At 34.3% G+C, this 27,805-nt stretch overlaps 2 protein-coding genes and 1 long non-coding RNA gene across 3 annotated transcripts; 1 reads left to right on the top strand and 2 right to left on the bottom strand.

Moving 5' to 3' along the window:
* The first annotated feature begins 8,719 nt into the window (after positions 1-8,719).
* On the top strand, positions 8,720-17,297 carry LOC127717266 (uncharacterized). Its single transcript, XM_052223049.1, has 3 exons — positions 8,720-10,167; positions 11,531-11,712; positions 16,401-17,297. Exons 1-3 carry the CDS (start codon positions 9,056-9,058, stop codon positions 17,003-17,005), a joined length of 1,899 nt encoding a protein of 632 aa, XP_052079009.1. The 5' UTR covers positions 8,720-9,055; the 3' UTR covers positions 17,006-17,297.
* Positions 9,932-22,482, bottom strand: LOC127717269 (uncharacterized). The gene is made up of 6 exons (XR_007989160.1): positions 22,436-22,482; positions 18,861-19,002; positions 17,291-17,316; positions 11,465-11,655; positions 10,450-10,604; positions 9,932-10,074 (listed from the first exon to the last, which is right to left on the bottom strand). It is a non-coding gene; the product is annotated as an uncharacterized LOC127717269 (long non-coding RNA).
* A 3,584-nt stretch (positions 22,483-26,066) lies between these two features.
* On the bottom strand, positions 26,067-27,047 carry LOC127717257 (putative ankyrin repeat protein RBE_0220). The gene has a single exon (XM_052222997.1). It carries the CDS (start codon positions 27,045-27,047, stop codon positions 26,067-26,069), a length of 981 nt encoding a protein of 326 aa, XP_052078957.1.
* Between the last annotated feature and the right edge of the window lie 758 nt (positions 27,048-27,805).

Below are 27,805 nucleotides of genomic sequence, written 5' to 3'. Positions count from 1 at the left end.
TTGTTTACAAACTGCAACGCTAAAAGTCAAGGCCATAGTTATAATTACGTCATAAATATGTATTGACAAGCACTTGTTGTTACTTTAAGGGGTATTTAAGGGATATTTATTACCAATGCACTCCTACAAGTCTGGTTTTAAATTTCGTTCACCTGTACATGAACCGGCGGACTAAGTCCGTTTTACTTGACGAACGAACGAACTTCCCTGCCTGTATGGCATTGCTTTTTATTCATTAAGAGTTTTGAGTCATGATACCCTATTCATAGGTATAAATTCTAACTTAAATTTCCATGTTTTCGACTACAACCATTGGATTCATCATGAAAAATAAATCGAAAGGATCTTGGATCGCTCAACTGGCAAAACGTTGCTGTTTTATATGAAAATTACAAAAATTGGACAGTACAGCATGTCACAACAGCCCAACACACACCTACATAAAAAAAAATTGGACGTACAAATTAAAGAAAAGCAATATCACCGAACAAATGGTCCAGATATAAAGACTTAAATCAAGGGGAAACCATTAGCGATTAATAGGCCGCGAGGGGTGGTGGTATGATTTGTTATATAAATGACACAACACTGCAAATTGGCAGCAAAAAATCTGTTCAAAGTTCAATTGGCAATTAATAACTAATTTAGAACGAGAGGAAATGTAAAATTACCACAAAAGAAAGGTTATGCAAGGTAAAAGTTATCATGATGAAGGGCAAATTCCGGTATGCTGGACGAGTACAGAAATGCTGTCTTGCAACAGACCACCTGCGGACAACTCGTAGTTATTGCAATAAACGGGCATTAGCTACGATTTAAATAAAAAAATAAAATACAATTCTTTTTGTTTCATGTATATAAAAGAAACCTTTGACAAAATTCAAGAGTGCACACGCTAGAATGTGTCGCCTGCATTGCTGGTGGAAGGTATATTGAAGGTCTAAAAGATAAAGGCTTTCAATTTCAAGTATCATATAAACTGAAAACAGTATCAATGACTAAAGTAACGGTCTAGGTTAGATAGGTCTTAGATGAACGCAAAAAGACGAACTTGTATACCACCATAAAGTTCACATACTGCTTATAGCATCCGAGAAAGAGACCAATCCACAAAACCATAAACAAACACATACACCAAATAAAACTGAACATTGACCAATAACTCCTTATTAACTATCAACACCGAGATAGGTCTCGCCAAGTCAAGCCGAAAACTTACATTGAAAATTGGTAAATAATTGAGTCACTGGACCACAACCTACGGGGGCAGTGCCTCGAAATAGTCGTCAAACTAATAGAAATTTCATTTGATCCATCACGTCGTTCCTATCAAAATAACTTAAGCGGAAACCTCAACAATCGTTGACGCCGACGGAAACGCAACATCTCCGTCTCGCCTTCCGTCGCAGGCGAGACAAAAATATGTCGATGTCAAATTTTTGTCAGGCAGACACCAACTCCTTCCAATACCCAATAATATAGACCCAACAGAACTATTAACACATTAACCCTGAAATTGAGGTAAACACATCCATGGATATCGGATTCAGACAAAACGGGTAAAAATCGTCACCAATCTCCTAAAAGGTGTCGGTTAACAATTTTCGAAAAATAAGATGTGGTACGATTTACAATGAGTCCCTTATTTAGCTTTCGAGACACTGATTTTATAATTATTTAACATGAATGCTAAAGGTCTCATTTTTGTTGTTGGATTTCAGTCCCAATATAAATCAAAAATTTCCTTGTATGAAACATACTAGTTCGTGGAAAAAATTGAAATGTAATATTTCTAGAGCAATGCTAGGGAGTAATAATCTCCATGTAGGTGTGTGCAAATGTTACAACTATTGCATACCAAATATTATTTCACTTATCATTAGTGGTTTGAACCCCATGAAAAGTGACCCCATTTCAGTATAGAAAACAAATGAAATGAAATACCCTTTGCAAGCCATAAAGATCCATACACTTACACACAAGTTATTGTCCTGAAACTAGAAAAATGCTTGTTCTTTGCTCCCAATTCCTAAACTTTTAAGGCAATTACCCCCAGCCTTCCCTTTGTGGTATGGTACCTTGCAGTACAAATTCAGAGAGCTCCATACACTTAAACACAAGTTATTGTCTGGAAACTAGAAAAATGCTTATTTTTGACCCCTTATTCCTAAACGTTTTGGGCAATACCCACAAACTCAATTCCAGCTATTCCTTTTTGATATGGAACTTTCAGAAAGATCCATACACTTACACACAAGTTATTGTCGTCAAACTAGAAAAATGCTTGTTTTTTGGCCCCTTTTTCCTATTATTTCGAGGCAATTACCCCCAAAATCAATCCCATCATTCCCTTTGTGATATGGAACCTTGTGGTACAATGTCAGAGAGATCTATACACTAACACAGAAGTTATTGTCTGGAAGTTACAAATTTTTTAATGCTTATTTTTGGCCCGTAATTCCTCAACTGTTGGTACCTTAACCCCCAAAATCAATCCCAACCTTCCTTTTGTGGTATTGAACCTTATGGTAAAATTTCATAGAGATGCATTCACCTAAACTAAAATTATTGTGCGAAAACCAATTTTTTGCGGTCGTATAAAACTAAAATTTCCAAAAAATTAACTATTTCTGCACAGTTACCCAACAATAAGTTTTCCTATTGGTATGAAGATTACTGGACAGGTAGATCTAAACCTGTTTAAACACTTTCACCTACGTCAGTTTTTCTCTCACTGCTTCAGTTTTTGAGATGAAGGCAAAAAACTTCATTTGACCCCTATGTTCTATTTTTAGAAACTGCTGCCATGTTTTTGAATGGATCAAATCGCCGAATACAATCTATAAACTAGATGCCCTAAGGAACATTCAATTTAAGTTTGGATATTTGGCCGAGTAGTTTCAGAGAAGATTTTTGAAAAAGTAATGAGACTTGCACGAAAAAATGTAAAAAAATGAACGTTTCAAGGGCAATAACTCCTTAAAGAGTCAATTGACTATTTTGATCATTTGACTTATTTGTAGATCCTACTTAGCTGAAACTTTTTTCATAAAAATAAACTATTTCGGACAGTAACCCTACAATGGGTGGTCCAATTGGTCTGAAAATTTCATAGCAGATAGATCTAGACTTATTCATCACTTTAACTACATGTCACTTTTGCTCTAACTGCTATAATTTTTTAGATAAAAGCCAAAAACTGCATTTGACCCCTATGTTTTAGTTTTAGCCATGGCGGCCATGTTTGTTAATGGATCAAAACTTCTGATACAATTTATAAACCAGTTACCCTAAGGAACATTCAGTTAAAAGAAGTATTACCCCGGGTAGTTTCAGAGATGTTTCTTGAAATAGTTTACGACATACAACAAGTGATGGCGCAAGTTAACATGGGGCCCTTCGGGCTGGGTGAGCTAAAAATGCTTGTTTTGGCACCCCAATTCCTAAACAGCTACGACAATAACCCCAACCTTCTTATTGTGGTATGGAACCTTGTGCTAAGATCCATACACATATACTCAAGTTATTGTCTGTGAACCTGCAAAATTTTTTTTTGTTACCTTTTTTGACCTCCAACCTTCCTATTGTGGTGTGGAACCTCGTGTTAAAAGACAAAAAAAAATCCTTACTTGTCATGGTCTTAAAACCAGACAATAAATTTTTTTTGGCCCTTTTCTTACACATCCATACACTTACACTAAGTAATTCTCGCGAACTAATTTATTTTCCATTAACCAGTAAAACTTACCTTTTTTGGTCCCTAATTACAAAACCGCAATGACAGTAGCCCCCAAAAACAATCCCAACCATCCTTTACTGGTATGGAATCGTGTGCTAAAATTTCAGAGATGCATGAACTTATACTTGTTATTGTCTGCGAAAACAAAAATGTCTTCCGACGCAGATAACACCACAACATAGTACTACCTGCTGTCGTATAAAAATTCCAAATATTTTAGTTTCTATACCTCAACTAAATGTTATGAAACTTACACAATGCTTATTACTACAACACTCAGATCAAGTACAAATTTGGGTAGCATCACTTTTACAGTTCTTGAGTTATGCCCCATTATAACGTTATATGCAAGCGGGGGCATCATCCGTGTCCCATGGACTAAAATCCCACCACTCAGAAGAGTAAAATCTAAAGTTTCATGAAACTGCTCAAAAGAGTTTTTAAGTTTTAGTCCGAAAACTGGAAAATCACCCTTTTTAAAGAAAAAAAACCACAACTCTAAAACATAAAATCTAAAATTCTTTTATGAAAGGGAGATCACATCAATAGATCTAAACAATTCACCAAAGTTTCATGCAAATTTGCAAATTGAATTAAGCGTTTTTGAGTTATTGTCCGACATGTTGACGACGGACGGACAACCGTATACCACCATACGTCAAGTAAACATAAAACGGTCCAAAAACCAAAAATTTAAAACAGATAGATTGCCCACATAAAAGAACACCAATTTCATTTTTTGATGACATTAAAAAGTTTAATATTTGACCACAATTTGGACCAACTTTTTAATAGTTGTTTTTGGCCCCTTTCCGACCCCTTATTATTAAATAGTTTGGGCCATGACCCTCAAATCAATCCCAACTTTCTTTTTAAGTATGTTGTAACCTTGTAGTAAAATTATATTCAAGTTATTGTCTTCAAACCATACAAATAATTGTTTTTGGCCCCGAATTACAAAACAACCACCCCAAAAATCAATCCCAACCCTCCGATTGTGGTATGGAACTTTGTGCTAAAATTTCAGAGAGATCATTACAATTGTATTCAAGTTATTTTTTGCACACCAAAATGTCTTTCGACTCAGAAGCAGACATTGCCATAACATATCGATGGAAAAATGATTTTTTGAGTGATTTTTTAAGTCCAAGGACCATAACGCTACAATAAAATCATCCAAACTGAACAAATTGCACACCTATCTACAACTTGTCATGGTTAAACTATATACCAAATATCAATCAATGAATGAAAAAAATGAAAAAAGCTGATCACTTGCCTTAATTTTCCAAGTCCAAGGAACATAACTCTGCACAAAATCATTAGTTCGGAAAAAAATTAAAACTTGATCTGTAACTAATATATATAAGATGTGGTATGAGCACCAATGACACAACTCTCCATCCAAGTCTGCTATGTATAAAAAGTTAGCAATTATAGGTCAAAGTATGGCCTTCAACACAGAGCCTTGGCTCACCCCAAACAGCATGCTATAAAGGGCTCCAAAATGACTAGTGCAAAACAATTCAAATGGGAAAACCAACGGTCTAATCTATATAAATAAACTGATTTGCTGAGCGCAGATGTCCAACCTTGAACAGTTGGGGCAAAAATGGACACAATATTCAAGCTTGATATAGGTCTGAATTTGGATTGTAATTAAATATTTGACACATTATAGGTTTCTGACACAGAATAAATGTAGTCAAAGATTTCTTGCTGTTGTGCAATACACTGTGCTGTTGCGCAATACTTAGTAAATCTGTTTTCAGACTATATACAAAGAATTAGCAATTTAATAAATTGTGACCCTCAATTTTTTTTGGAAAATTGACAATTTCTTGAATCTTGAGGGAACAAAAATAGACCCCCCCCCCCCAAAAAAAAACTGTTTTTTTACCCATCCTCCAAAAAAAAAAAATATTTGAAGAGAATTTTCTTTCGAGGAAAAAAAACCTTCCAAAAAAATTAATTTTGAATGAATTTTCTTCATGTAAAATGTGGTACAAATTAAGAGACATCCATACACTTAAACACAAGTTATTGTCTGAAAACTAGAATAAAATGTTCCGCAGGGCACAGCTTGATACGACCACAGAGGTCGAACCCTGAACAGTTGGGGCAAGTATGGACACAACATTCAAGCTTGATACAGCTCTGAATTTGGATTGTGATTAAATATTTGACACAGCATAGGTTTCTGACACAGAATGAATGTGGTCTAAGAACTTAAAAATTTTAAATTTGACATTCACCTATTATGGTCCAATATCCAAAATCTAAATACATGGTTAGATTCAGCATATCAAAGAACCCCAAGAATTCAATTTTTGATGAAATCAAACAAAGTTTAATTTTGGACCCTTTTGACCTCAATGTGGACAAAGTTGATAATGGGGCCCAAAAATCAAAAATCTAAATACATGTTTAGATTCAGCATATCAAAGAACCCCATATATTCAATTTTTGTTGAAATCAAACAAAGTTTAATTTTGGGCCCCGATTTGGACCAACTTGAAAACTGGGCCCATAATCAAAAATCTAAATACATGTTTAGATTCAGCATATCAAAGAACCCTAAGAATTCAATTTTTGTTAAAATCAAACTAAGTTTAATTTTGGACCCTTTGGACCTTAATGTAGACCAATTTGAAAACGGAACCAAAAATTAAGAATCTAAATACACGGTTAGATTCGACATATCAAAGAACCCCAATAATTCAATTTTTGATGAAATCAAACAAAGTTTAATTTTGGACCCTTTGGACCTCAATGTGGACCAATTTAAGAACGGGGCCCAAAATCCAAAAACTTAATACACAGTTAGAATCGGCATATTAAAGAACCCCAAGAATTCAAGAATAAAACCCCCTTGAAATTGGTCAAGAAATAAGCAATTTATACGAAGTATCTTCTTTTGCACAATACTGTGCAATTGAATATTTCTTGCTATTGCGCAATACTGTACAATTGACAATTTCTTGCTATTGCGCAATATTGTGCTATTGAATATTTCTTGCTATTGCACAATACTGTGCAATTGAAGATTTCTTGCTATTGCGCAATACTGTGCAATTGAAGATTTCTTGCTATTGTGCAATACTGTGCAATTGAAAATTTCTTGCTATTGCACAATACTTATTTTATAATAATTTACACATCCTGTTTGGTGTGTATCTCCTACCATATCATTATTATTTGCTTTTAAATATAAAACAGAAATAACCAACTTAATGTGGAAAATTTTAAAAGAAAAAAAAAAAAATCCCCCCCCCCCATTTTTTTGAACCCCCTTATGATTCATCACCCCCAAACTCAATCCCAGCCTTCCCTTTGTGGTATGGTACCTTGCAGTAAAATTTCAGAGAGATCCATACACTTGAACACAAGTTATTGTCTGGAAACTAGAAAAATGCTTATTTTTGGCCCCTTTTTCCTAAATGTTTTGGGCAATAACCCCCAAACTCAATTCCAGCTTTCCCTTTGTGATATGGAACCTTGTAGTACAATTTCATAAAGATCCATACACTTACACACGAGTTATTATCATGAAACTAGAAAAATGCTTGTTTTTTGCCCCTTTTGTGGCCCCTAATTCCTAATATTTAGAGGCAATTACCCCCAAAATCAATCCCAGCATTCCCTGTGTGATATGGAACCTTGTGGTACACTTTCAGAGAGAACCATACACTTGAACACAAGTTATTGTCTGGAAACTAGAAAAATGCTTATTTTTGGCCCCTTATTCCTAAATGTTTTGGGCAATTACCCCCAAACTCAATTCCAGCTTTCCCTTTGTGATATGGAACCTTGTAGTACAATTTCAGAAAGATCCATACACTTACACATAAGTTATTGTCATGAAACTAGAAAAATGCTTATTTTTGGCCCCTTTTTGGCCCCTAATTCCTTAAATGTTGGTACCAAAACCCCCAAAATCAATCCCAACCTTCCTTTTGTGATATTGAACCTTATGGTAAAATTTCATCAAGATCCATTCACTTAAGGATGTTTGCTACTCTGTTTCAGAATAACAAGCTTTCAAAAAGACTGTTATGAATTGAAAGTATATTTATAACAGAACTTAAAAAGAAGAAAAAATGATAGGTTCGTGTGCTTGTTTTTGAGATATAAGCCTTGGAAAATTGGCGGGAAATGATTCTTTCTAGATTTTTCATACATTTAACATTGGCATCTTTTTTCTTTCAAAAACTATGAAAAAATAACAAGGATTTTATAAGATTTTCAAATATGGCTTTTGAAACTATATGTAATAAAATTATGAAGAGAAAAGTAGGGGTTAGTGGGCAAAATTTTTTAAAGGCACTACATGGATAAAACCAGAGGATTCCGAAAATCTGGCAAAATTTCAAAAACAGGAGGAGCAAACTTCCTTAAACTAAAGTTAGAGTGCGAAAACCAATGTGTCTTCGGACGACGCCAACGTCATACCAATATACGTCAGCAAAAATTTTTTGCGGTCGTATAAAAACAGTTTTAGACCCTTATTGGCTCCCAATTCCTGCTCCGTTTGGGCAATTACCCCCAAAATGAATCCCAACCTTCTACTTGTGGTATTGAACCTTGTGTACAATTTCAGAGCAATTAAAATACTTTATACAAGTTATTGTCCTGAAACTAGAAAAATGCTTGTGGGTAAAAGGGGGGGGTTCAAATGACCATGGCCAAGTAAAACTGCTTACACATCTTTTATTCTTATCAAGTAATTATAAAAGAATTATTCCTTGTAAAGTTGTTTAAATAGCTATGACAATTTGATAGCTCACTTCAGAGCGGACACATTTTCACATATGTGGTTAAATTATCTGGGTACTAAGTGAGATTCATTTCCCAACAATCTAATAACTCAATAGTTTTAAAACCTTTATTCTATGGTCCTCTACCCTACAAATCTTATACAATTTTTATAGCTTCCTATGCAGAGTGGGTTTTGCTCATTGTTAAAGGCTGTATCCTGGCCTGGTGGAGAGTTGTCTCATTGGCAATCATATCACATCTTATTTTTATAGTAATAAATATTACTGGTCAGTAGTTTAAGAAAAAATTCTCTGTAGATTGAAGCTGCATGTGCTTAGATTGATCTCTTGCATAAAAATAAAATAAAATGTTTTCCTGCCTGCTTTCTCTTTGAAATTTCTTACATTAGGGGGAATCAGCATTCAATTTCTGGGTACAGATTTGTTTTATACAGACGGACAACCACCATTTCTATATTGCCCACACCACACGCAAGACAGGGGACAAAAATACACTAGTTATCAACCATCAAAAATCGGAAATACTTCAATACATATAATGACTAAGTGTGTTATTGACATATACATATATATATGTATATTTCTACTTTTAGGGATGCCTAAAAAAAAGCAATACCTGCAGGAGTCTCTTGATAAAGCTGTTGGTGCAGTGAATTCTAACAAAATGAGCATTTCAAAAGCAGCTAAAGAATATGGGGTTCCGCGGACAACTATATCCGACCATGTCAATGGAAAATACGACAACCATTTGAATGGGCCTTCAAAAATGCTAACAGATGAGGAAGAGACATCCTTGATCAACTATGTCAAGTATATGTCTGAAAGGGGTTTCCCATTGACGAGAAGGATGTTGAAGGCATTTGTTCTTTCAATCGTGGAAAAATCAGGCAGGAAAACACTATTTAATATGGACAAAGGTCCGAGCAACAAATGGATCAACAAACTCCTGAACAGACACAGGGAACTGTCGGAAAAACTTCCTGAACAGCAGGACAAAGCCAGGAGGCGTATGTCGAATGTCACAGTTGTGGACCAGTATTTTAAACTGCTTTCTGACACAGTTGATAGTTTAGGTTTGACAAATAAACCTAACCAAATCTTTAATTGTGATGAATCTGGGTTCAGTGGCAAAGAAAAAAGTAAAGAAAAAGTTTTAACACTAAAAGGTTCCCATAGTTATCAGCAAAAAGTGATGGTGCATGGTCACATCACTGTACATATGTGCATAGGTGCTGATGGACATGTCCTTCCATCTTTTATCATTTTTGACGACTGCCTTCCACACAGGAACTTTAAAGATGGTGTTCCAGATACCTGGCTGTACGGCTCATCTGAATCAGGTTATATGGACACAGAGTTATTTGAAAACTGGTTTGACAAAGTGTTCCTCCCATTCTGTGGAACCAGAAGACCAGTGTTATTAATATTTGACAACCATGACTCACACATTAGTATCGACCTGATTGAAAAGGCTAAGGCAAACAACATCCACATTATTGGCTTACCACCACACACTACTCATCTGCTTCAGCCCCTTGATGTTGCCATCTTTGGTCCCTTGAAAGAAAAGGTCAACCAATTAGCTGTGACAGTGGGAAACCTGAACAAGTCTGCCACCATAGGCAAAGCAAAGTTTCCTGCTTTATTAAGGTATTTACAGTATGCTGGGTTATGATTAAAATATTTATTTGGTATAAATGAATTTTGTATTGCAATGGTTAATTATCATTTGACAATTTAACTTATTTAGTGAAATTTATTTTCATTTCAATGGGAAAAAAATATTTTGCTGACAAATAACAAGCATTTTGGTACACAATTTTGGTACACAATATAAGGAAACATTATCATCAAATCAAATTACAAATTTTGTTTAAAATAAGAGTGCTTAACTCATAATTTAATTAATAATAGTTTGTACACTTATTTCACCTGATAAATAGAATGATATACACAACCAAAATTTATGATTCCACGCTTCCTCTTCACCTTGGCAGAATAATTCATATTTTCATGATTTTCAAATCAACAAGGTATTGATTTCCATCGGTCTCAGTAGTTACTAGCTGTATCCTTTCATTAAGCATCTGTAAGGAAATATAGTAACATGTAGTCATTGTAGATGAAAAAAAAAAAGAAATGGGGAATGTGTTCCCATGGACACAGATGATGCCCCAGCTAGCATATAAAGTTATAAAGGGACATAAATTAAGAACGGTAAAAGTGACACTACCAAATTTGTACTTGATCTGAGTTTTGTTGAAATAAGCATTGTGTATAAGTTTCATAACATTTGCTCGAGGCAAGCTAAAGTTAGAGAACGGAAACCAATTTTGGGACGTACGTACAGATGGACAAGGGGTAAAACTTAATGGCCCCTCCGCTACGGCGGGGGCATAAAAATAACAAAGAATGTGTCCATAGTACACGGATGCCCCACTCCGATATCGTTTTCTATGTTCAGTGGACTGTGAAATTGGGGTCAAAACTCTAATTTGGTATTAAAATTAGAAAGATCATATCATATGGAACATGTGTACTAAGTCTCAAGTTGATTGGACTTCAACTTCATCAAAAACTACCTTGACCAAAAACTTTTAACCAGAAGCGGGACAGACAGACGAATGGACGGACGCACAGGCCGAAAAACATTTATAATGCCCCTAGGTGGGGCATAAAAAAGAAGAATGTGTCTTGAGGACATAAATGCCACAACTCTCGTTTTGAAAAGAAAATGGGACAGAAGGAAGGTTAAGGGTAACATTTAATGCCCTTGGAAAATTTGAAAGTTATGGCTGATTTATAATGTTTCTTTTGCATTTGTGAGCTCATTGTTTCTTACTTGTTGATATTCAAATTTTAGTCACATGAAGCACACCAACTTTTATTTCACATCACTTGCATAATCTTATTACTGTATGATATAACCCATGACAAGAACAAATACCTTATAACTACTTTTCACTTTATAAATTCTTCCTTCTCGAATAATGGGTATGATTTTTATTTCCAGCACTGCAATTGACCAGACTTTATCCTTAGCACGTGTGAAAGAGTCTTTTAGGAAATCTGGAATGTATCCTGTAGACAGGTCCATAATTCCCAATTCTCAACTAGCTCCAGCAGACTTTCATAAAACTGAAAAGGGAAATAAAGAGATTACAGATGTAGATGTTACAATTATCACTAGTAATGGTAATATTTTGCAAACTATGTTAAAGCAAGCATTATGCTCCTGATTTCAACACTTAACTCCGTAGATTAAGAAATGTTTGCATGCATCTGTTGAAAATGGAAAAAAAATTGAGATTTTTTTTTTAATTTCTGGAAAAGTGGCCACATCTTTAATTATTTGCAAATCTATTCTATTTTTGTGACACCTAATTCATGCAACATTATCAAGAATTCAAACATCACAAAGATTTCTGAATTTACCATATGAAATTGTTAAAAAAAGTTCTGATGTATAAAGTTTTAAAATGTCTGATGTTATAGTTTGACACTGTAAAAAGACATATGACATCATACTGTTGCATGTATGTGCAAAAGAGTAGATCAACGATTCACAGAATTTTTAATTTATCACAAAAGAGTGTTGACCATAAGAGAAATAGGTTTAACAACTCTTGAGAATTGGATATCGCATCATATCAACTCTCGTAAAAATTAGTTTAATCCTTAAAATATTTCCATACATCAAATATAGTTGACCTATTGCATACAGTTTAAAAAAAAGAGACCAAAACACAATAAAATGCTTCGCTGAGAGCAGCCTGATACGACTGCAGAGGTCAAATCTTGAACAGTTGGGGCAAGTTTGGACACAATATTCAAGCTTGATACTGTCTGAATTTGGATTGTGATCCAATTTTTGACATAATATAGGTTTCTGACACAATTTGTCAAAATAAATGTGGTCAATGATCTTAAAAATTTGAAATGGGACATTTAATTTACCTAGTATGGTCTGATATCTAAAATCTAACAACATGGTTATATTCAGCATATAAAAAAACACCAATAATTTAATTTTAGTTGAAATCAAACAAAGTTTAATTTTGGACCCTTCAAACCTTAATATGAACTAATTTGAAAACAGGGCCCAAAATAAAAATCTAAATGCACAATAAGATTCAGCAACACAATTTAGACCAATTTAAAAATTGGGCCCAATATAAAAAAAATTATACAAGGTTAGAACCCTCAAAAAATTAAAGACTTAATTAATCTGATCAAAATTGGTTCAAATATTTGTATTTGTTTTCAATTGAAGATTTCTTATTGCGCAATACTGTGCAATTGAAGATTTCAAAAATTTGAAGAAAAAAAATGAACCCCCCCCCAAAAAAATATCCCCCCAACATTTTGAACACCACAACCCCCCCCCCCCCTCCCCTTTTAGAGTAATTAACCCCAAAGCAATCCCAGCCTTCCCTTTGTGATATGGAACCTTGTGGTACAATTTCAGAGAGATCCATACACTTACACACAAATTATTGTCCGGAAACTACAAAAATGCTTGTTTTTTGCCCCTTATTCCTAAACTGTTGGTACCATCACCCCAAAATCAATCACAACCTTCCTTTTGTGGTATTGAACCTTCTAGTAAAAAATCATAGAGATCCATTCTCTTAAACTAAAGTTATTGTCCGGAAACCAAATGTGTCTTCGGATGACGACATCATAGTATTATACGACGCAATTTGCAGTTGTATAAAAACTAAACTTTAACCACTGAACCATGAAAATGAAGTGAAGGTCAGATGATACCTACCAGACAGACACATACAGCTTACAATCATTACACACACCAAATATAGTTGACCAATTGCTTCAAGTTTTAAGAAAAACAGACCAAAACACAATAAAATGCTCCGCAGGGCGCAGCTTGATACGACCGCAGAGGTCGAACCCTGAACAGTTGGGGCAAGTATGGACACAACATTCAAGCTTGATACAGCTCTGAATTTGGATTGTGATTAAATATTTGACACAGCATAGGTTTCTGACACAGAATGAATGTGGTCTAAGAACTTAAAAATTTTTAAATTGGACATTCACCTATTATGGTCCAATATCCAAAATCTAAATACATGGTTAGATTTAGCATATCAAAGAACCCCAAGAATTCAATTTTTGATGAAATCAAAGTTTAATTTTGGACCCTTTTGACCTCAATGTGGACAAAGTTGATAACGGGGCCCAAAAATCAAAAATCTAAATACATGGTTAGATTCAGCATATCAAAGAACCCCATATATTCAATTTTTGTTGAAATCAAACAAAGTTTAATTTTGGACCCTGATTTGGACCAACTTGAAAACTGGGCCCATAATCAAAAATCTAAAAACATGTTTAGATTCAGCATATCAAAGAACCCTGAAAATTCAATTTTTGTTAAAATCAAACTTAGTTTAATTTTGGACCCTTTGGACCTTAATGTAGACCAATTTGAAAACGGAACCAAAAATTAAGAATCTAAATACACGGTTAGATTTGGCATATCAAAGAACCCCAATAATTCAATTTTTGATGAAATCAAACAAAGTTTAATTTTGGACCCTTTGGACCTCAATGTGGACCAATTTAAAAACGGGGCCCAAAATCCAAAAACTTAATACACGGTTAGATTCAGCATATTAAAGAAGAACAAGAATTCAAGAATAAAACCCCATTGAAATTGGTCAAGAAATAAGCAATTTATACCAAGTATCTTCTTTTGCACAATACTGTGCAATTGAATATTTCTTGCTATTGCGCAATACTGTACAATTGACAATTTCTTGCTATTGCGCAATATTGTGCTATTGGATATTTCTTGCTATTGCGCAATACTGTGCAATTAAAGATTTCTTGCTATTGCGCAATACTGTGCAATTGAAGATTTCTTGCTATTGCACAATACTTATTATATCCTGTTTGGTGTGTATCTCCTACCATATCATTATTATTTGCTTTTAAATATAAATCAGAAATAACCAACTTAAAATGGAAAATTTTAAAAGAAAAAAAAAGGAAAAAAAGAAAAAAAAAGGAAAGAAACCCCCCCCCCCCCAAATTTTTTGAACCCCCTTATGATTCATCACCACCAAACTCAATCCCAGCCTTCCCTTTGTGGTATGGTACCTTGCAGTACAATTTCAGAGAGATCCATACACTTGAACACAAGTTATTGGCTGGAAACTAGAAAAATGTGTTTTTTGGCCCCCAATTCCTAAACGTTTCGGGCAATAACCCCCAAACTCAATTCCAGCTTTCCCTTTGTGATATGGAACCTTGTAGTACAATTTCAGAAATATCCAAACACTTACACACAAGTTATTGTCATGAAACTAGAAAAATGCTTGTTTTTTCCCCCTTTTTTGGCCCCTAATTCCTAAAATTTTAAGGCAATTACCCCCAAAATCAATCCCAGCATTCCCTGTGTGATATGGAACCTTGTGGTACAATGTCAGAGAGATCCATACACTAACACACAAGTTATGTCTGGAAGTTACAAAAATGCTTATTTTTGGCCCCTAATTCCTTAACTGTTGGTACCATAACCCCCAAAATCAATCCCAACCTTCCTTTTGTGGTATTGAACCTTATGGTAAAATTTCATAGAGATCCATTCACTTAAACTAAAGTTAGAGTGCGAAAATCAATGTGTCTTCGGACGACGACGACAACGAAGACGACGCCAACGTCATACCAATATACGACCGCAAAATTTTTGCGGTCGTATAAAAACTAAACATGGAGCAATGAACCATGAAAATGAGGTCAAGGTCAAATAAAACCTGCCAGACTGACATGTACATCGTATAATATATCCATACACTAAATATAGTTGACCTATTGAATACAGTATTAGAAAAACAGACTAAAACACAAACATGTAACATTGAGCAATAAACCGTGAAAATGAGGTCAAGGTCAAATAAAATCTGCCAGACTGACATGAACATCGTAAAATATTTCCATACATCAAATATAGTTGACCGACTGCATACAGTTTAAAAAAAACAGACCAAAACACAAAAACTTTAACTTTAACCACTGAACCATGAAAATGAGGTCAAGGTCAGATAACACCTGCCAGTTGGACATGTACACCTTGCAATCATTACATACACCAAATGTAGTAGACCTATTGCTTACAGTATCTGAGATATGGACTTGACCATGAAAACTTGACCTTGTTCACTGATCCATGAAATGAGGTTGAGCTCAAGTGAAAACTGTATTAAAGCTCATGAGGACCTTGCAAGGTTCACACATACATGTACCAAATAAAGTTATCCTAGTATTACTCTTTATATGAGAGAAATTAACATTACAAAAAATCTTGATTTTTATTTCAAGTAGTCACTGAACCATGAAAATACGGCCAAGGACAATGGAAATATGACAGACGGAAACTTCATATCATAAGGCCTCTATATACAAAGTATGAAGCATCCAGGTGTTCTATCTTCTGAAATATTAAGCTTTTAAGAAGTTAGTTATAACGCCACCGCCGGATAAATATCCCTTTGTCAAGCATGTCAAGCTGTTTGTAACAGAAGCCACAGGCTAGACAAAAAAAACCTAAAAAAATATTTTAATAATATTCAGATGAATGTTTTGTGTTTATTATTTAATTCAACGATGAATGCGAAGTGAAAATAAATATTAACATCGAGCATATATATCATATAGTAATAATAAACTCACCGAAGGCTCGTTATTATATAGAAATTAAATAACACAAGTTGTTATCAAGCGATATCCTATTCTCACTCGTTATGAAACCTATAATCATTGTTTCACAGGTATAAACAGTTCTATCCTGAGTTTGACAATAACTCATTAGCCTTTCAATTAATACTATTATAGTGTAAATTTTTTTTCTTTTGTAGAGCACCAGGAATCAACAATTCTTTGTCACTGTTGTGGCAACACTTTAACATACACAACAGAAACTGAGCTGAACAAAACAACAGAAAATCCACTCGTTACAAAAAACTTAATCCCAAAAAGTTTAGCTGATGTGTTGTTACCCCCTGCAAATCCATCTCAGGCAAAAAAAACTTCTAGTAAAATTGTAACAGAAGCAAGAGTCATTACAGGGGATGAAATGCTACAGAAACTGCAGTATAAGCATGATGAAGCAAAAAAGTTGGAAGAAGAGAAAGAAAAGAGGAAAACAGAAAGAGCGAGAAAGAAGGAAGAAGCTGAAGTTTTAAAGGAGGCAAAGAAGGAGGAAAGAGAAAGGAAGAAAAGAGACAGAGAATTGAGAGACACTGAAAAAGAAGACGAAAGAGAGAGGAAGAGACAGAGGAAGGAAGAAAAAAGAAATAAGCAATCTAACCAACAAATCACTGCTCAAGTCCACCAGTATGCTACATGTAGTAATTCATCTGTAGACAGTAGAAGAAGTAGCAGAGTGAAGACACCTTTAATAAGGGAAGAGTTTTTACAATTTGATAGTGATATTGACATTATTGAGACAATGGAAGAATAGGGAATAAAACAAAAATCTATCCAAAGACTCTTGTCATACTGAATTTGAAGAACTGTGCAATTTGTTTTTAAATAATGTTTGAGATCGCAATTGCATTTTATTGATTTAAATTTCATACTGTTCATAACAAACTTATTGCTGCAATATTGATAAAATTTTGATAACACAAATATCTTCTGTAGGGGATACAATCAATTTTTTCACTTCTATATTTCATGTAAATTTTAAGCTACAGAAAATCATATTTTTTCCTAATCTTTAAATTCAACATATTGATTAGATTACCTTTATTTGCCCTCTTCATATTGTATCTGGAAGTAAAATTAAAAAGTGGTAGCGATAAAGTTTTAACCCATGATTTGGATTCACAAAATGAAAAAAATAATCAATGGTCAAGTTGCAAAACTATTACGTTATTGGTAATTCTAAAACAAAAACAAATGAATGTACCTGCGGTTTTTAAAACATTGAAAAGAAAATTATATGAAAAATAACAAGTACTTCAAGAAGTACACACAAGTTCCATGTACAATGTATACCTTCCAGTATATACCAATATTTTAGCAACTGATTTTTGAAGATGTTAATTATAAACAAGTTGATGTATCCAATAATCTGAAACTTTCATAAAAACATTTTATATAACTTTTTAACCATCTAAAAATTTAGGGTCAGTAATTGGGCTATACTGTTCTCACAAAAGATTTTTTAAAGGATGTAATCATAAAGGACTCCTCCTTGTTTGTCTTGACCTGTCCCGCTAAAATGTACTACAAGTTCACCATCACTTCAGATAACCTGGATTTTTTTTTCAAGTAATAAAGGAATATTTTGTTCATTTAACAATGTTTAATGAAATACTTGTACATGATATAGCAGACATGTGTATTTAACCTTCAATTTACTAGCATACTCAAATTAAAAAAAAATTGTGTTTACAGTATCAGAAATTGATGATTTGACTTTGTTTTGATATGCCAATGTATTGAAACTAGAGGCTCTCAAGAGCCTGTGTCGCTCACCTGATTCTACTTTAATTTTGGAAATCATGTTAAAATAGATTAAAATCATAACATATACCCTAAATATGAGTGAGGCCAAATTTGGTTTAATATTGGCCCTGTAATTTTATAAAAAATCCTGGTGGCCATCTTGAACAGTAAATCAGCAACAAAGTAGCAACACTTCATCAGCACCTCATAAGAAACATTTATGCCATGTTTGGTTTCATTCCATTCAGTGCACCTCTAGAAGAAGCATGTGTATGTATTTCCAATGGGATCTTATGTTAAAGAAAGTCCCCCCGCTGGCGGTCATCGTGGATGAAGGATCAGCTTCAAAGTAACAACACTTAGTCAGCACCACATAAGGAACATTCATGCCATGTTTGGTTTCAATCCATTCAATGGTTCTCAAAAAGAAGACTTTTGTATGTATGGTCCATAGGGTCCTTTGTTAAACATAGTCCCCCGCAGGCGGCCATCTTGGATTATGGATCGGCTTCAAAGTTATAACACTTGGTCAACACCTCAAAAGGAACATTCATGCCATGTTTGGTTTCATTCCATTCAGTGGTTCTTTAAAAGAAGACATTTGTATGTATTTCCCTTAGGGTCCTATGTTAAACTAAGTCCCCCCTTGGCGGCCATCTTGGATGATGGATCGGCTTCAAAGTAACAACACTTTGTCAGCACCTCATAAGGAACATTCATGCCATGTTTAGTTTCATTCCATTCAGTGGTTCTCTAGAAGAATTTCAAAATGTAAAAAGTTAACGACGACGACTGACGCCAAGTGATGAGAAAAGCTCACTTGGCCCTTTGGGCCAGGTGAGCTAAAAAAAGGTATATTGTACCTGTAGTTTTGTCGTTATAAAAGACCAGGCTTTATTTTTGTTGCAGTCACAAGGAGCCATGTGAGCACACTTGAGGGTTTGTCATCTCAACTTTAAAAATTTGTCTGATGACCCCGGCTCCAAACCAAGATGGACCACATGGCTAAAATAGAACATATTGATAAAATGCAAGTTTTGTCTTTGTATTTGAACACCATAAATATAATTACAGAAAATCATATTTTTGCGGTAATCAGATATACCGCACGTTGCTATCCTAAACACGAAGGAAAACGCCCAAGACGGCCCAAAAATATATAGGTGGTGCTCCGGTCATTGGAGAGAACACAACATAGTTTTGTACACAAATATGGTGACACGAAACACGATCGGAAATTCATTTTACTATATATCTGAACGTTTAGATATGAACCGAAAAATATCGTGCGCCACACTGGCGCTGACATTTGCCACTCTATGCACCATTTCTGGTCAAAAATGCGCAACTGGCGCACGACCTTCCCGATCACTGCAGACCAGTTCTAATAATGTTCAAATTAAGAAGATACTTCACCCTTTTAAACACGCAAAAAAATATTTCAGATGAACCCTGCAAGACAGACATGTTCTCTTTACAATCATAACATACCCTTATATAATTAACGATCTGCTCATTCCATTGCATCTGAGAAACAGACTAAAAAAAAACAGAAAACACACCACTGATCACCTTTAGCCATGAACCAGGAAATTGAGGCTGTGGTCAGTTGAATCCTTCCAGAAAGACATACACATCTTACAATTATTGCAGACACCAAATATAGATGACCTACACAGCTACATGTAGCTAAACATGATAGTACAAATTGAACATAAAAACTTGATTACATGCATATGTAGGTCAATAAATCACAAGAGCAATGTCAAGGAGTCTAGTACATGTACATGCAAATTTGATTACATGCATATGTAGGTCAATAAATCACAAGAGCAATGGTCAAGGAGTCAAGTACACGTACATCTTGCGAAGACTATATAGACTAGAGCATACATACATTGTATGACCAGCTATTGAGCTAATCAATATATATAAGCTAATCTAACAAGAGGGAAGAATTCAATTTTTCATTAATACTCAACCTTGTACACTACATGTAGTCCAAAACGTGTCTCAGACTAATGTACATCAGCTAATTTACAAAATAACAAATTCCTTAAAATATTAGGACTAACATGTACCATAATCAGGTTGAGAACAACCCCTCAAATGACCATCAATGTAATGAAAATCCCTTTTAATTTAAGAGGGGTACATTAAAAGAGATAACAAATATTTTTTTGGTAAAAACCACTTTAAATACAAATGAGCCTATATTTATATTATTTGAAGAAACTTTTCCCAAAGAACTATACATACAAACATGTATGGTCGTAACATGTCATGGACTTATTATATCTTCTTTTATATTGTTAAAAATAATGGGATCCCTCTTTTAGAAAAGTTGTTTTAACTATAATGAATTTTTCCCCTTTCAAGTTAAAAAAAAGTTTTTTTTTCTTTTTCCTACAACAGTAAAATGACCCCTTGCCCGAGGGAAAGTCCCTAATTTAAGGGATATTTCTCATTTGGGGGGTTGTTCCCAACCTGATTTGCCAGTACCAATGTATTTCATCAATTTATTATTATAGTGTAAGAGGACATCAAACTGATTTGTACTAATTAACGTCACAGTACCCAAATTGCACCGAGCACCCAAATTGCACCTATTCAACAAAAATAGCTGAGGAAATCTTACACGTTTTCTTTGAGACTAAACAATTTGTATTTTTATGATTTGACATTATGCACGTCTTTCAACATAGGTAAATATATTTAAAATATACACAAAATGTTAACGTTCACAGTTTATATCAGCATATGAACACATGATGAAGCATTCCCTGGAAAAAGTAAATCTACGGAAGACGGACGGACAGACAGACGGACAATGGTATACCATAATACGTCCCGTTTTTATAAACAATTCACCAAAGTTTTATGCAAATTGGTTAAAGCTCTTTTGAGTTAATGTCCGACATGTTGACGACGGATGGACAGAGGTAAACGGGCGTATAAAAATGAGTAAATATTAAATATGTAACAAGCATCCATTTCTTAAAAAATGAACAGTAACTAAGCATGGACCAATGTCAAATTGTTCTAAATATTTGAAAAAATTACACAAAACATCTCCTAACTTATTCGGTTTTTAAGGATGTGAATTTAAGCATTGATTCAATTTGGGTACTCCTCATTACAGTATTCTGGATCGTTTGGAGGTCTGTTGAAACCCGTTTTTCTGTGATTCAATATGGATTCAAAATTAAATTGGTGGAACCATTTACACAATAATGACACTTCTACAAAATAAACACAGAATGGAAACTTGTCTGGATCATAAATAAACGTAGGTGAAAAAACTGTCAAAATAGGTGCAATTTGGGTACCGTCACGTTACATGTATATATAATTTGATCAAGAAATTGGTCATCAAGATAACAGTTAACACAGTATCTATAGTACAAGTATATATGCAGCCATGTCTAGTTAGAATTGGTACATTTATACGATGCCTTGTGTACAGATAGTGGCAAACACTATGCATCTCCGGAACTTTTGCAACAACTCGTTGTGGGGCCAGCAGGTGGCATAATTTGTAACACATGCATCAGGACATGTCATGTGTTAAAAAGTTAACATAACCATGCGATACAACTGAAGACCCGGGGGGTGGGTGGGGGCACTTCCTATATACAAGGTGAAAGGATGTACAGCTGGAATATGTCACTTTTTCAGGCTTAAAAATGTGTGAATAGGTCGGAAAACTATCAGAAATATATGACAATGTCAATAAAGTTCCCATAACTTCTTCACTGTCATCTTTCTTGGTGTTAAAAATCGGTTGTGTTTTTATCAACCAATTTTTCTCTTTTGACACTTTGGTATTTCATTTGTACATTACACACCACATGAAACCCAAACAATACCTACACCATATATGAAAAGGTATACATTTTTAAAATATAAATTATATAAAAAGGATGGGGGTAAAAAGTAAAATCACAAAAATACTGAACTCCGAGGAAAATTCAATCGGAAAGTCCCTAATCACATGGCAAAATCAAATGACAAAACACATCAAACGAATGGACAACAACTGTCATATACCTGACTTGGTACAGGCATTTTCAAATGTAGAAAATGGTGGATTGAACCTGGTTTTATAGCGCTAAACCTCTCACTTGTACGACAGTCTTATCAAATTCCGTTATATTTACAACGATGCGTGAACAAAACAGACATTATAAATAAAATAGTCAAAATATGGGTACAGCAGTCATCACTGTGTTACAATATCAAAACAAACAATTATTTACAAAAACAGAACCCTAGCGGCACCCCTAACAATTAAGTATTGAAGTGGACCCCATCCCCTTAAAACAACATATCAAATGGTCGCCCCTTCTACTTCAGGTTCATCATAACAAATGGAAAAAAATGTCTGTATTTACACACCTAATTAATTAAATGTTGACCCGTGTTTTAGTGAAATTACCTGCGTGTAAACTGGAGCTGTCTGGAACTTGGAAGTTGGAAGCTAATTCACGATATTTCAAGTCAGATTTATAATATTAACGATCTCGAAATTATATCACAACCAAATGTGCGGTCTATTTTAAGTAAAGTCTTGACTGTTTATTCGTCTGTTTCAAATTTCTCCTCCTCACAGTTGGTCAGTCATCTTCATTCTACTTCGAGCCATGCTTTCCACGCCGGGGTTCACCGTTCATCAAAAAAGGGCGGTAAATCAAAATGAGGTACTTTGACGAGGTAAGTAAAGAGAGACAACTCCTGCGTAACGAAGACGACGCTTCAACGTTAAAAAAATATCTGCTTATCTCCAAATTGATTCATAACATTTTATGTAAAAGATCAATACTATACATTTTGTTAGAATAGTTTAAGATCGTGTTTAAAGTCATCTGACAACCATTGAGAGAGAATTGTATCAATTTCGGTGCTGACGGTAACTGGTCCTCGGTATCTTCAAATTTCGTACGAAATCAGACGCCGTAAAAAGTTAATTTCTAGAAAATTCGGTCAATATTAAATACTGACCAATTGAAGTATTAAAGTATTTTTGGTAACCACTTTCCTTGTCAAAGGATAGATTTAAATTTTCTCACGTTAAGAAGATAAATGACATATACTGACAAAAAGTGACGGTAACTGGTCCTCGACCAGTACAATTCAAATAAGTTAGAAATTCAAAAATTACAATGAGGTAAATATATTTTAAGAAGTATTAAAAAGCATGCCTGAATAAATGAATTTTTAGGTTTTTTTTTTTAAATGTTCATAGAATGTATGTTTCGTAATTCACTTGGCAAATTGATCCACAGAACTTCATCTACTTTGTTGAATCTTCTTTTCCCATTTGTTAAATCTAACATTTTTCGTTATTAAAAGCATGGCATTTTCAGATCTCAGTTTTCACATCGCTTTGTAGATAGTAACGAGTTCTTTTAGGTAGACTGGTGCCTCCTCTTGCAAAACCTTACTTGAACACATACAAAAGAAGTTTATATTGGCATCGATCAGTAACGGACAGCCAATGAAGATATTAAAGGATTGGTGTGATATGGTCGTATTTCTTCCTCCTTGTAATGACCATTGCTGCTCTGTTTTGGACTCGCGGTAATCTCTGAATAATGGTAGCTGATAGTCCATACAGCCAATGCTTCCACCAAAGTTCAGATGCAAGTCTATAAGGTACTTCACTCGGTATTTTTGGAGAAAATACAATCATTTCAGTTTTATCCTGGAGTAATTTTAACATAATCTCAACTTGCTGATATCAGCAACGCAAGCCTCAAGTCGCCTTGATATGTTTGTCCTATTATCAAGTAGTCTGAACACGTAGCAAACGTGTGTGTCGTCTGCATAGCAGTGAGAGTACGTATCATGGCGTTTACATATTTCGCCAATTGGTTAAGAAAAAATATAATAGAGTTTTGATCCCAGGACCGATCCTTGGGGACCACCATACTTGTGATGAATTTCATCCGAAATAACAGAACCAATAGTGATGCATTGAGACCTTATCTCGAGATTCAATTTCATCCAACTAAGTGCTGTACCGTTTATCGACAAGAATGTTTCAACTGCTTCACCAGAATAGAATAATCGACCACATAGAAAGCAGCCGATAGATCTAGCATTAGGAAAACGGCAAAACAGTTGTTGTCAAGTGCAAAAGTAATGTCATGATGAACACGAAATAGTGCTGTCTCAAGCAAATGACACGCACGGTAGGCTGAGTGTACGTCATCATAAGTGTTGACATATGATGGTTTTCAAGAAATTTCAACGACATTTTCGACTACTTTGGGTACAAACGAAAGGTTAAGGATCGGTCGATAATTTTTCAACACCTCTTTGTGTGTACCAGCATTACGCAAGAGGGGCAGAGTGGTCGGACAACCGTCTCCTTTAACGATGGTGCTACACAACACTGTTTCAGTGACAAGTTCACTATCTGGCATGATGACTCTAGCTAAAATATTCAAACACGATTTAAATTTTTTTTTCGGAAGTGGGTTCATTACGCATGGTTTAGTTAGAGCTTTCAGAATAATCTTACGCACTTTCTCTACAGAGGCAGGTGTAAAGATTGTCAATTGGTTGCCTCCAAATTTTAAATCGTATTTGACTTTTTCATTGTCATTGCAAGACGATTTAATTACTATACCTAGGTTGGTCTTTATGGGTTCTATTTTTAAAAAGAAATTCTTCGAATCAATGTGATAGTTTAATTTCACTGTGGTGTCTTAACTCACGAACGAAATGTTCTTGTGGTTTTAGAACTTGCGATAGCAGAACACTCGCATGATATGTAGTTCTACCGTATGCGTTTTATTTACCAATGTGATATTTTGACAAAGTTTAGATTTGCTTTTCGGCTGATGAATGCATAGCAAGAAACACTAACCATGTCGACGCACCCATTAGTCAATTCCCTCAGTTTTTGTTTGTTATATTGATTTGTGCCTTTTTATCAATTTACGAGATTTGAAAACCGGTTAACTATTGTTGCATTTATTCATAAAAAATATTCAGTTCGATATGTAAGAGCATAACTGCATAACTTAAATTTTCTGATTGAGTACGAAGTTTGTTTAAAACAATACATATATTTATATATGTGCGCATGATTGACTTTGTCATTTGGTTACTTTTAAACCCCTTTTTTCTGTATATTTATCATTATATTCTTCTTTAATTTCATTTGTGGGATATAATATCTAATGAATTTATTGAATCACAGCTAACCACAAATTTTAGAATTCAAAAATAATCATATAACAACTCATTCCCGAAGTGTACCAGGAAAAGAATCATGACTACAAATTAGCCTTGTTTTATTGACGAAAATGAACGGAAAGACTAAACATAACTAAACAATTCATTGTTCTGTCTTTTGGGAGCTGTTCAGATCAAAATGACTGTTTTACTAGTGTACTATTAGAAACAAATAACCAATTTGTAAAACAGACAGAATCATATGCACTCGACAACTCATCTGAATGTTTCGTTCTATAAAAACAATGTAAATTATTGTACAAGTATACCTTTAATTGCTTAGTGAAATCGGAAGATATTATGATTTCCAAGGTGTTAACGTACATGCCAGGTGACTTTGAAGATGAGCTGCATTTACTATTTAATATAAACACTAAGAGAAAAATAAAGATGAACATCCAACAAAAATAAGAACAAACATAGCTTAAAAAAAAACAATTGAATATTTCAATTTTATAAGTAAAATTACATCTAATCACAATTTAGGTAAAGCAGAAAAATAACGCGAATATAAATCGTCGCGAATACGTAAAACTTGGATTTTTCCTTATTTGAATGATCCTGCATCAAGTTAATTTGAGAATCGCGAAATTAAGTCGGCGCGAATTGGGATAGAAAGGGTTATACGCGAAATAAAGTATCCGCAAAAATAAGTTGGTTTACAGTAGTTATACTTATAAATAAATTTGCGATGTTTTATTTATGAATAACAAAGGAGGTTATCCAGCAATAGTTTGAAAGACTAGCTGTGATTATTTTTAAATTGAGGCTATAAAACACAGTCATTTTTCTCGTCTGCATCTTTAGTTTTGTCTACACAGTTATTATTGTCTGTCGAGTAATAGTTTTACTACCTCTATATGATAGTTCCTACAAGCAATCACCAGAGGAGATACTCCATCATCTGCACACTTATCAATACATGCCTTGTTATTTAATAATAATTTTACTACCCCAACGTGATTATTCTGACATGCTTCAAACAAAGGAGATACGCCATCATGTGTACACTTATTTATGTCTGCCTGGTTACCCAGTAAAAGCTTTACTACTTCTATATGATTATTAGAACAAGCGATAAACAACGGAGATGATCTATTATCTATACACTTATTAATGTCTGCCTTATTTTCAAGTAATAGGTTAATTACTTTTATATGATTATTGTTACAAGCAACATACAAAGGAGATTCTCCATTTACGGCACACTTGTTAATGTCTGCCTTGTTGTCTAGTAATAGTTTCAGTACTTCTATATGATTACCCTGGCATGCAATTAATAAAGGAGATACTTCACCATCTGAACACTTATTAATGTCTGCCTTGTTCTCCAGTAATAGTTTGACTACATTTATATGATTTTTGTAACAAGCAATATGAAAAGGAGAAGTTCCATCATCTCTGCATTTATTCAAGTCTGCCTTATTGTCCAGTAATAGTTTTAATACTTCTATATGATTATTCTGACAAGCAGCATACAAAGGAGATTCTGCATTATTTGCACAGTTTTCAATGTCTGCTTTGCTCTCCAGTAATAATTTAACTGTCTCTTTTAAATTATTCTGACAAGCAGTAAACAAAGGATATGCTCCATCATATCTACATTTATTAATGTCTGCTTTGTTGTCCAGTAATAGTTTTATTACTCCTATTTGGTTCTCCTGACAAGCAATATACAAAGGTGACTGTCCATTAGTTGGACACCTATTAATGTCTGCCTTGTGGTCAAGTAATAATTTTACTACTTCTATATGATTATAGTAACTACCAATATACAAAGGCGATTCTGCTTTATCTGTACACATATTAATGTCTGCCTTGTTGTCCAGTAAAAGATTGACTACTTTTATATGATTATTTTGACAGGCAATATACAAAGGTGATGCCCCATCTTCTGTACACTTATCAATGACTGCTTTGTTATCCAGTAATAGTTAAACTACTTCTGGATGATTATTTTGACAAGAAATATACAATGGAGATTCCCCTTCATCTGTACATTTATTAATGTCAGCCTTCTTGTCTAATAATAATGTTACGACTTCCATATGATTATTGTTGCACGCAATAAGCAAAGGAGTTTCTCCATTATCTATACACTTATCAATGACTGCATTGTTGTCCAGTAAAAGTTTTACGACATCTTTATGATTATTCTGACATGCAATATGCACAGTAACAGTTTTAGCATTTCTATATAACTCTCCTGACATACAAAATACAAACGGGATACTCCAGTGTTTGTACATTTATTAATGTCTGCCTTGTTGTCCAATAATAGTTTTACTACCTCTTTATGTTCATTCTGACAGGCAATATGCAAAGGAGATATTCCTACATCCTCACTTTTATTAATGTCTGCCTTGTTTTCAAGTAATAACTTCACTACACCGGTATGACCTTGTAATGCTGATACAAACAAAGGGCTCACACTTCTATAGTTACAACGGTCAACATAAACACCCTGATAAATACACCACTGAATTAAAGGAATATCACCTATGTAACAACACTGGATCAGCACAGTATCTTTGTTAATAACATCACATTTCAGTGCTAATTG

This window comes from Mytilus californianus, unplaced genomic scaffold (assembly GCF_021869535.1).
Source record: "Mytilus californianus isolate M0D057914Y unplaced genomic scaffold, xbMytCali1.0.p SCAF_94, whole genome shotgun sequence".
In the NCBI taxonomy this organism is placed as follows: Eukaryota; Metazoa; Mollusca; class Bivalvia; order Mytilida; family Mytilidae; genus Mytilus; species Mytilus californianus.
This window is presented reverse-complemented; position numbering and strand designations above follow the sequence as displayed.

Bases quoted from the DNA above. Each gene is read 5' to 3' on its own strand.
- LOC127717266 (XM_052223049.1), top strand. From the start codon at position 9,056: ATGACTAAGTGTGTTATTGACATATACATATATATATGTATATTTCTA. The intron at 10,168-11,530 runs GTATTTACAGTA...TTTTATTTCCAG, and splicing joins AAGTTTCCTGCTTTATTAAG to CACTGCAATTGACCAGACTT. The intron at 11,713-16,400 runs GTAATATTTTGC...TTTCTTTTGTAG, and splicing joins TACAATTATCACTAGTAATG to AGCACCAGGAATCAACAATT.
- LOC127717257 (XM_052222997.1), bottom strand. From the start codon at position 27,047: ATGTGTACAGATAAAGCAGAATCGCCTTTGTATATTGGTAGTTACTAT.